This window comes from Sinocyclocheilus grahami, unplaced genomic scaffold (genome assembly GCF_001515645.1).
Source record: "Sinocyclocheilus grahami isolate Dianchi unplaced genomic scaffold, SAMN03320097.WGS_v1.1 scaffold185.1, whole genome shotgun sequence".
NCBI lineage: Eukaryota > Metazoa > Chordata > Actinopteri > Cypriniformes > Cyprinidae > Sinocyclocheilus > Sinocyclocheilus grahami.
The window spans coordinates 436,465-447,969 of NW_015505364.1; the positions used below are offsets into that span (position 1 = coordinate 436,465).

The window sequence follows — 11,505 nt, forward strand, 5'->3', positions numbered from 1 at the left end:
CACACACACACACACACACACACACACACACACACACACACACACACAAACACACACACACAATTAACTCACAGCTGACTAAATCTGCTAATTTCATGGTCTGCCAAGTAAAAAGTGCTTAGAAAAGCAGAAATGGTTATGTATGCAGCGAAAATAATCTACTGTATGGGTATACAGATTGATAATGATATTCCAAGTAAAGCTCAGCACAAAAGAATATTGTTTTGTGTGAGCATCTGCACAAGTGTTTAGGTGTAAATAAGGCACTATATATAAAAATTGTCTAACGTTCAAAAGTGTGTAAGATTATTTAATGCTTTTAAAATAAGTCTCTCTTGCTCACCCAGACTGCATTTATTTGTTTTCATTTGTTTGAATACATTTTAAAATATAATGTATTCCTTCGATGATAAAGCCGGATTTTCAGCAGCCTTGAACTTTTTTCGTAACAATGTAAGTCTTCACTGTCACTTCAGTCATCAATTTAATGCATATTTGCGGAAGAAAAATATGAATTTCTTAAAAATAAAACAACAACAACTCTTATTAACCTCAAACATTTGTAGTATAAAGAAATTTTTTTTTCTCCTGTATGCCCTGGCCTGTTGTATCATGTCATAACAACTTTCTTTTTTTTAAACACGATTAGAACACAAAAAGCTAATGAAAAATCAAAAACTCTTTTGCTTAAATACCGAATTGCAATAAAACATCAAAGGTCTCGTGTATCATGAAAGCACACAGATGTGAAGTTGCTGAAAAAACTATGTGTCAACAGAGACCGCCGTAACAATGGGATTAGTGCTTCTTAATATTTTCCTTGCATTTTGGTCTATCTCTCTGGAAATGAAGATAAGCAGTAGTACACTGTGGCTCATGTTTCTGTTCCTCTGACCGAACAGTGGTGAGGAATATTCTCAGTGCAGGAAGCAGTAGGGATGGAGGTGTGTCGCATAACTGAAAAAGCTGTGGAATGGAAAACAGTGGGAGGTTTGGAGTAATGGCCCTGAAAATGTGTATCTGACCTCTCACTGCTGTGAGATTTGCCTTTTGTTTATCTGTCAGCGGACAACATTTCAGTATGAGCTTTTCCCTCATTCACATGTAAGAAATCTGTGCTCTTCTTTATCAAAGTAGTGCAGACTGTTTGGGAATACCAGGGAAATTATCAAGCCCAGGATAGTTTGAGAAAGCCAATGGAAAGCACATAAGTATGCAGCATTCAGCCAGACTGTATTATGTTAGGCAAATCAAAGGCAGTGCTGACTGTGCTAAAATAATTCTGCATCATTGAAATGGTTTGAAATGGTCCTTTCAGCTTTAAACAAGTATTACCACTTAAAATATTGTCTTTTGCCTATATAATATGTTGACACCGTTTTTAATCCACTAAAAAGTAAGTTTGTCTAATGAGATTGTAAGAGTATATGCTAGATTTTTTGCACTTGCTAATTAATTATAGATATGGCTAAAATAGACAACTCATTATTATAAGGGGTGTTCACATAGTTTTGACCATGTAGTGTATATATACACATTAAAAACTGAATTTTGAAGTCAGACAGACAGACAGACATGTAATGAATACATTTTTCTTCTGTCATTCCAATTCAACTTCCTAAGGGCGAAGCTAAATTCAGTTTAAATTCACGGCCCCCAATTCTAGATTTTGCACATCCCAGATAAACATCATGTCTTACCTTAAAAACCAGTTCTCCAATAAGGCCATTCCAGGTCCCATCAGCCTGCTGGTTGCCATATTTGTGATCAGGGGCCACGTAGATCTCATACTTGAAGCCAAGGTAGTTGGCCAAAGCATCCAGTACATCGATTGAGAACCCCTGGTACTTCTTAGGTTTCCCAAGCACATTTTCTGAGACCATCACAAATGGCTCTTCCTGGAAAGAGCAATAACAGATAAATCATAATGTCAGCTTATAAAGGGACTGAATCATCAAGTTAAAAGCAACAAAAACAGTTGCAGAGTATTAAGACACACATACAAAAACAGTCCAATGGTAATGCCTACAGACACTGAGGTAAGTGAGGGCACCGGTTTTAGAGTCAGCAGGGTATCATAAATAGTCTACTAAAAAAACACAGAGGGTGGCAGATCTGTTCCTGGAGCTGACACAAGTGTTTACCTGAAGCAGATGCATAAGCTCCTACAGCAGCTTAGCTAATGCTCATAATTTGATTTGATTTTCAGCAGGAAGCAATGTTGCTGTATATGGGCTGAAGCTTAATGTCACTTGGCTTTAACCTCCTCTTATGAGCTGGAATTATTTGGAGAAAAAAAGTCAGACGGGAATTAGTGCCACGTCATATCCAATCAAGAGTAATGTGACGAAAGTAAATATGTATAGCTCTGCTTTTAGGGTAGATGAGTGACTATTTACAGGGAATACAGGAGGATCTGGGCTGACCTCACAACTCACAACTCCAGCCAGAGAGGACCTAAAGGAACCCCAGAAAATGATATACAGTAGATGACACCGGAGGCCTTTTAAAAAAAGAACTAAATAAATAAAAAAAATCTAAATAACAAATAATCTTTGTGATACTATTAACTTATCAAGACACCCCCCCCCCCCCCCCGTACATAATACATTTTATTTATATAAAAAACCTTTAAGATGAAAGCTTAATTTTATTAATATTTTTGTAAAAATGAGATGACAGTGTTCTCTTGACAAACAGAAGGAATTATCTGTTCACAAACAGAAGAACAACGCATCGAAAAGTGTAGATGCATATTTTCAAATTGAACATTGTCAAGACTACATCAATTATTCTTAAAAATATGCATATTTATTTTTCTGTCTTTTCCCTTGTTTTAATAAATTTGTATATATTTAATATATAAAATCTACACATTATTTATATGATAATGCTATGATAATGATAATGTCAATTTTGATCAATTGAAATGGTACATTTGGGCAAAGAACATTCTAGTGATGATCTCTGATTCATTTCAAAGAGGAAACTGTCGCACTGTCACACCAGGACAAGATCGGTTGTAACAACACTGACATGCTAAATCATTAGCATTCCAACATTATCATACTAAAAGCAGTGAAAGTAGAGTTTCCCCAGACATTTACATGGTTCACGTCTAACACTTCAGTTCAGTTCATAAGTTCTTGGAATGAAAATTAAGGCATGAATACTCTGAAATAATAACAAAAAGGCCAAATTCAATAGGAAAGGGGTCCGAACAAACCATTCTCTCTCAATTCTATATAAAGATTCACATTTATCAAAACATTACTTAACTTGATGGTGCTTGTCAGTCATACATTATTCATAGTGGGTTTTGACAGACTCATAAGATCCCTAATGCTCAATTAGGGATTTAAGGTTTTACTGTGCTCACATCAAAGAAATTAAGTCTTCACGAAAAGGATTTTAAATGAAAAATATATACCCGGATTCACACTCATCATACAAGCATTAGCTCTGCCTATGGCTGAAGAAACTGTTCTTCTGAAGCAGCGAGACTGCCATTCGAATTGATTAGTCGTTCTCCACTGATAAAGACAAGCGGAGTCTCCTTGGATCTCCAAAACCAGCTTGGCAGACTATTGTGGAGGTGGATATGATGCGATTTGGATTTAGTCTGAGCCTTGGGCCTACTGGTGTTTCATAAAAGGTCTACAAACATTGTAATACACTGCCAAACTGGCTCTGGAGAGTTTCTGAAGGTCACACAGAGAAAATGCTTATTTTTTATAAGGAGGAGGTTTAGAGAGGACTCTGTGTGAGCAGTGGAAACGTCCTCAGTAATGCTGACAATTCTGCATGTTACACAGAATTGTGAAAAGACTCAATGACAAGCAAGTTCCCAAAACTATGGAAGCATGGCAGAGACATAAGTACATTTGCACTATTCTCTCACAACCCTATCAGTTGAACTTCTGGGAGGGTAGAATTAATATATTTTGAGGGACTTTCTAAAAATCGTGAGGCTCCTAAAAGATGGACTATTCAAGATCAACTCGAGGGACACAACACTCAGTTGTGAAGAGTGGTGCAACGGATCACAAAATTCATGGGTCGGATCATACACTCTTAAAAATAAAGGTGCTTCAAACGGTTCTTCACAGTGATGCCATAGAAGAACCATTTTGGTTCCACAAAGAACCATTCAGTCAAAGGTTCTTTAAAGAACCATCTCTTTCTTACCTTTTTATAATCTGAAGAACCTTCTTTCGCCCCAAAGAACCTTTTGTAAAACAGAAAGGTTCTTCAGATGTTAAAGGTTCTTTATGGAACCATTTAGACAAAAAGGTTCTTCTACGGCATCGTGAAGCACCTTTATTTTTAAGAGTGTATATGGAATTTTGAGTCACAGATCGGACCAGCAAAAAAAAAAAAACCTTACTTTAAGTACTTCTATACCATAGCAAAAACTACTAGCTTAACTAATAAAGTTAGTAATAAAACAAGAACAATTACACAAATTACAAGCATAGATGAAAACAACAAATCAAAGTTACAAATATCAGAATTTAGGAGCAGAAATGTAATAATTAAGTTTAACACAGCACAAGTTAAATACAGATTAATCTTTGTTAGAGCTGTGGTGTTATTTGATTAGCAGACAGAAACAGGTATTTATTGGCTGCTGTCACTTTAAAGGGGTCATATGATGAGATTTCAATTTTTCCTTTCTCTTTGGAGTGTTACAAGCTCTTGGTGCATAAAGAAGATCTGTATAGCGCACGCTAAGCTGGGGCTTCCCCTCACTCTAGGCCGCTGTGTTTTTTGTTGTGAAAGCGAAACTACTTTTGCCTTCCAAAAAGAGGACACAAATGTCCAGATGTGTGCAGCACATTTTATGGAGGACTGTTTACTGATCCTGGGAGAGTAACGTTAGACTAAAATGCCGGCAGTTCTGACTCACAGTCTGTAAGTATGTTTTCATTTAAAGGATTTGCCACTGATGATTCAAACGCGAGTTTTGGGCAGTAGAGTAGCACTAGTTGTTTGTCATTTCTCTGATCACAAACGCAGACAGAGTTTTATAATCAGTAATTATGGCCCCACTGGATGCAACAAATGCCTCGTTTGTAATGGGTTTTAATGTTTTTGTCTCGTCGCTCCGGCCGGGACACGGCATCAACAGTATGGTGAGGGGCGTAACATTTCCGTCTCACGCTTGAGGTATTCGGCCAATCACAACGCATTGGATAGCTGGCCAATCACAGCACACCTCGCTTTTTCAGACCGATGAGCTTTGCAAAAATCTACGCATTTCAAAAAGGCAGGGCATAGAGGAGAAACAATAATGTACAGTATGTGGAAAATAATGTGTTTTTTTTTTTTACTTTAAACCGCATAAACCCATTTCATTACACCAAATACACAAAATAATGTTCTTTTTATTTTTCATATGACCCCTTTAAGACCAAATGCATGGCCCGCCTAATACACTGACACACATCCGGTTTCTTTCTCACCTGTTTACGTTCACTTAAGAAATAACCGACTGCGTTTACTACAATACTTGCCAAAGCAGGTATTTTAACATAACTTTGTGTGTATGTAAAAAAAGGAATCACTCTTTGTCTGAATTGCGCCTCTCTCTCTCTCTCTGCGTGTGCGCGCTTCGGTAGCACGCGGCAGCGGCTGAGTGCACAGAAAAAAGCATGCGAGTTAAAACTGCTTGAATGTGTAAACTGGCAAGACAAAACATGTGCAAATTATAAACTTTCACTCTATGATGGTTAAACTTAACAGTTAATCCGCGAATCACATGCATGCTGAACCGTGGGTCCTGGTCCTTACAGATAACGGATCATCTACGATCCGTTGCACCCCTAGTTCTGAAGAGTAATGAAAGAAACTGAAAACTCAAAATTACAAAGGGAAGAAGTCTTCAGAACCAGATTAAAGTATCACAGTGGGCACATATGGTTCATCTAACTGTTTGATCAAAACCAAAAAGACCAAAGGTAGCCCCATGTCTTGTTTTTCTTAACACACACTCTCAAAATATACCTCCCAATAGCCATATTCATTCAACATATCACAATCGTTTATTCAACCTTTTTCAGACTCAATATTTTACTCTCATATTCAAACTCTTAACATCTTAAACACTACAAAGAACCAGCCTATTCTGGGTGGAACATTCCAAACAGAACCTGAAGAGAATGACAAAAAAAAGTAATCAATTAAAATTAATCAAATTAAACTCTGTCATTTCAAACTGGTATGATGTTAACTTTCACAAAAAGAGGAATTCTAAAGAAATTAAATGCTCCTTTTTCCCCTATAGAACTACTTACATTTCGATTTTGAAAACAGGTCCTTACAAAAAAAATATTCCCTTATCAGTGAATAAAGGCTTATATATTTTAGTCTAAATGCAAAATAAAGAAATAAAAAATAAATCACAGACCGGTTGGAACAGAAACGGAGCAAAAGCTGACTTTTTTTTAACATCCCTTTCCTTTCCCTTTAACATCATGAAGTCTGAATCTAGTTGAATTCCTACTTTACTGAAGTAAATGAAAATCACAAACTAGAACTTTTTAATTTCATTAGAATTAATTTCATAATATTCCAATCACTTGACAAGACCAATAAATTACATACCCTTGTTTTTCTGCACTAAAAAAATTGCTGAATGCAATCTTGCAAAATCGGAAGTTGGATGAGCTCAACTTAGCAAGGTGCTTTCTCAGGCCTGAATGGCTGTATTTAACACAGCTGCTAGCTGAAGGCCAATGACCAACCATCATGTTAACGGCAAACATCTCCTTCCAGAGTCTCCAGCAGCTCCGCTCACGAACCATCGCAATCCATTACCTCACTAGTGTGGTGCCGGCGGCCCAGTGAAAATAATAGCCTGCTGTTTATTTTTCATATTCTCTTAAACAAATCCCTATTGATGTCTGAAGTGGTTCTGGGAATATGTCAGGCAGATTTATCATGGAAGGAGCGTTATTGACTGCATGCAGCCTGCACATTAAGCCAGCGCTTTCTAATCCTCACCAGACCCCCCTCGCTCAATAAGCTATTAGAGGAAGTGAGGATACGCATGCCAACTCGCACTATAGCCAAGAGGTGCCATATATCAGACTTCCCTCTGAGGGGCCTGAGCGAGACCCCTGCCAGATTCTCCCAATTGGCCATCAGCACCATCTGAAGAATATCTGTAGCACTTAGACTGGGAGCAAAAGCACAGTGACAATGACCCTTTTAACAGGATTCCTCCAGTGTCGTTTTTTATCTACACTGAGATGTAGCCTTGCTCTTATTGAGCCGGCCCAGAAGGGGTATGGCTTCCCACACCCGTGTTCAACCCATGTTGCATCGATTCCCTCTCTCATTATACGGCCATCCCTTCCACACAACTACACATGCAGTGATTCATATTCACATGGATCTTGTGGACAATCTCTGCCACTACTATGGAAATCGATAGCAGGCATGGATCAACACAGGCTAAGGTGATGCATGTTGCTAACATTAACATCATCCTATAAGTATTGTTGCTGCGTGAATGCATGTGGGTCAATGAAGCGATGCTATTTGTTTAAGAAAAGTTCATCCAAAATTGAAAAATTTGCTCACAATTTACTCACCCTCAGGCTATTCAAGAGAGATGAGTTTGTTTCTTCATCAGAATAGATTTGGAGAAATTTAACATTATATCACTTGCTCACCAATGGATGCTCTCCAGTGAATGGGTGCCGTCAGCATAAGAGTCCAAACATATGATAAAAACACAATAATCCAAATGACTCCAGTTCATCAATTAACACCTTGTAAAGCGAAATACTGTGTTTGTAATAAATGCATTCCTCATTAAGACGGGGAATTCATCATTAATTCTTCATTAAAAAGGGAAGTACTTTTCCACTAGAGAAAGAATTTATTCTGGATTATGGACTCAGATTTTAATCAGAATAACTGGTTTAAAGTTAAAACACCTTAATGATGGATTTGATTTTTACAATCATGCAGCTTTTCACTTCACAAGATGTTAATTGATGGACTGGAGTTTTGTGGATTACTTATGGATTACTGTAATGCTTTTATCAGCTGTTTGGGCTCTCATTCTGATGGCACCCATTCACTGCTGATCCATGATCCACTGGTGAGAAAGAGATGTAATGCTAAATTTCTCCAGATCTGTTCCAATGAAGAAACAAACTCATCTACATGGGAGGCCTGAGGGTAAGTCTAATTTAATCAAATTTTCATTTTTGGGTAAACTATAGTAATATATTTAAAACCACACTGAATTCACAATTCATACATACAGTGAATTCAGCAATTCTATGATGAGCATGTTTTTAATTGTTGCATTAAAATATGTTTTGATATTTGGGAGCATAATACCAAGCATTTATAGATTATGCAAATGTTCTTATATCGTAATAAAGAAAACATAATTATCATTAAAATCATGATATACTTCTTACTATTTTTTCTTGGAAAATATATTATCTAAAAACTTTAGTCTGCGAAATCAACTCATACAGTGAAGGAACATAGAACAGGAAATAATATCATAGAGAGGATCCCCACAGGCTCCTGTCAAGATCAATAAGTCTCTTTAAACATAATTTCAAATCTAAAAAAAATTATAATTTAAACTTTTTATGACAAGCCTAGTTTAGGTTGTCAAATCTCATGTGCTAATCCCCAAATATACTATGAAGTTTATGAATGAATAATTTATAATATTTATTAAAAATGTTTTTTTTAATCTATGAGTATATGCATTCATTAAGAATTCATAGTAATTCATATAATGAATAAAAAATTCATATATATTACTTGATTATTAATTCATATGAATATACTATACTACTTTAGTCTTCTTCCATCTTCTAGAGACGTTTGGAAGATTCTCGCATGCATGCAGCTATGATCCACTGGTGAGTGAATCAAAAACATGTGTCATGGTCAGTGTTGGGGGTAATATATTACAAGTAACGCGAGTTACGTAATCAGATTACTTTTTTTCAAGTAACTAGTAAAGTAACGCATTACTTTTTAATTTACAAGAGAATATCTGAGTTACTTTTTCAGATAAGTAACGCAAGTTACTTTTTTTTTTTCAATTTATTGATTGACGGCTCTCTATTTCTCCCCATGTTGAGAGAAATCAGATGTTACTGTAGTTCTAAAATAAATATGAATTATTGAGACTGCAAGGATTCATGGCAGATGTGTGTGTGTTCTCAGTCAGTTTTAGTCTTTGGAACAGCACCAGCATTTCTCAGACTAGTGAAGAGCTGTCAGAGCTGGCACGTCGTGTATCCTGACACACCTGCCACTGGGGCAGCTAGGAGCAGTGGGGAGTTTAAGTTGCAAGGAGCCGGCGGTCCCCTACCAACTAGCTGTAAGACCAAAGGGAGCGCTCAATCAGCCACCAGCAGGGAGCATGCACCTTCCCCATCCACCTGAAGGTTTACTTTACAAACGACAACATGTCCCATGGTTCCAAGCTCCCTGCCTCCCTAAACATATGCTTCACCACAAGGCTCTATGGTACTGCACAGGCACTCTATCTTTCTTTGTTTTTTCCTTTCATTTTTGAGGAACAATTCATCTTGATTTTAATACAATGGTTTAACTAGAAATTACAATTTTGCACTCTAAGACTTCACAGCTTCAATTAGTCTCTATGGAAAGACTCTAAATTAATTGTATTGAGACTGCAAGGATTCATGGCAGATGTGTGTGTGTTCTCAGTCAGTTTTAGTCTTTGGAACAGCACCAGCATTTCTTAGACTAGTGAAGAGCTGTCAGAGCTGGCACGTCGTGTATCCTGACACGCCTGCCACTGGGGCAGCTAGGAGCAGTGGGGAGTTTAAGTTGCAAGGAGCCGGCGGGCCCCTACCAACTAGCTGTAAGACCAAAGGGAGCGCTCAATCAGCCACCAGCAGGGAGCATGCACCTTCCCCATCCACCTGAAGGTTTACTTTACAAACGACAACATGTCCCATGGTTCCAAGCTCCCTGCCTCCCTAAACATATGCTTCACCACAAGGCTCTATGGTACTGCACAGGCACTCTATCTTTCTTTGTTTTTTCCTTTCATTTTTGAGGAACAATTCATCTTGATTTTAATACAATGGTTTAACTAGAAATTACAATTTTGCACTCTAAGACTTCACAGCTTCAATTAGTCTCTATGGAAAGACTCTAAATTAATGCCCACCTGGAAAACATGTGAACTGCAAATACAAGTCGTCAACTTATTATCCAGGGGTCTTTGAGCAGAATCGGCTTTGATTCAGTTATGGAAAAGACAAACTCTGTTGTTTCATTGTTAATAGATACTGCCGAATATTGACATGATAGCACTATAATATAATATAAGACTATAATGCTACATTAAGACTCCAGGCAAAAGTGGCTCAGATCTTTAAAAGTCTAAAAGTTTCATAACAGTGTGAACTGCACAAACCAGATGGAATCTGATTTTGAATTAGAAAACTATGAAAACTTCTGCTTCCTTATCACCTGCAAACAAATTTGCAGGCTTTCGCGGCACATCAGCTAATAAATTAAAGTGTTAAGAGCTGATTTCAGTGTCCTCCATGTTTATGTCCGTATGTCAGTTAGGGACCATCAGTTCACACTCAAATCTGATATTGGGCACATAAAAAAAATAAAAAAAATACACACACACACACACACACACACACACACACACATATATATATACACACAAAAAGTTTTGGCAGTGACATACATTTTGTGTTTTGCAAAGTTTGCTGCTTAAGCTGTTGTGGTGTTCATTCACATTGTTTCTAGATTATTGTGTAGAGTGATTAGATGCATTTTAAATAATTGCTAAAAGCTTAATTGGCCAAAAGATTTACTTTTCACTAAAAAAAACTAAACAAACAAATTTCACTGTTTTTTGATCCTGACACAAAACGACCAGCTAACATTAAATGACTAATCATATCAGCAGCACATGTGAAAGTGTGAATGAGTACTAGTCAGGTGAAATCACTATCATACTAAATAGATTGTAAGAGCTGACTGATGGAGGGAAGAAGTGCTTCCAATCATTGTGTTCTTGTTAGCAATGGTTACCTCCAAAGAAAAACATGCAGGCATCATTGCTTTGCATCAAAATGGCCTCACATGCAAGGAAATTGCTACAAAGAATACTGCATCTGAAAGAACCATTTACCGGATCATCAAGAACTTCAAGGAGAGAGGTTCGACTGCAGTGAAGAAGTCTTCAGGAGTGTCCAGCAAGCGCCAGGACCGTCTCCTCCTGAGGAGTCAGCTATGGAATTGTGTCACAAGCAGTGCAGAGCTTGCTCAGGAACGGAAGCAGGTTGGTGTGAGAGCATCTGCACACACAGTGAGGCCAAGACTTTTGGATAACGACCTGGTGTCAAGAAGGGCAGCAAAGAAGCTACTTCTCTTCAAGAAAAACGTCAAAGACAGAAATTCTGCTGGACGTACAAGGATTAGACAGCAGAAGACTGGTGCAAAGTTATTTTCTCTGATGAA

The 11,505-nt window shown here is 37.5% G+C and overlaps 1 protein-coding gene across 2 annotated transcripts in view; it reads right to left on the reverse strand.

Annotated features, from left to right (window-relative positions):
- Positions 1-11,505, reverse strand: part of grid2 (glutamate receptor, ionotropic, delta 2) — a 418,885-nt gene that overhangs the window by 88,757 nt on the left and 318,623 nt on the right. For both annotated transcript variants that reach the window (XR_001610173.1, XM_016284580.1), the window contains exon 10: positions 1,701-1,898. Coding sequence is in view for 1 of the 2 variants with exons in the window: in XM_016284580.1 (XP_016140066.1) it covers positions 1,701-1,898 (198 nt within the window). In the remaining variant the exon portion in view is untranslated. The remainder of the gene's footprint in view (positions 1-1,700; positions 1,899-11,505) is intronic.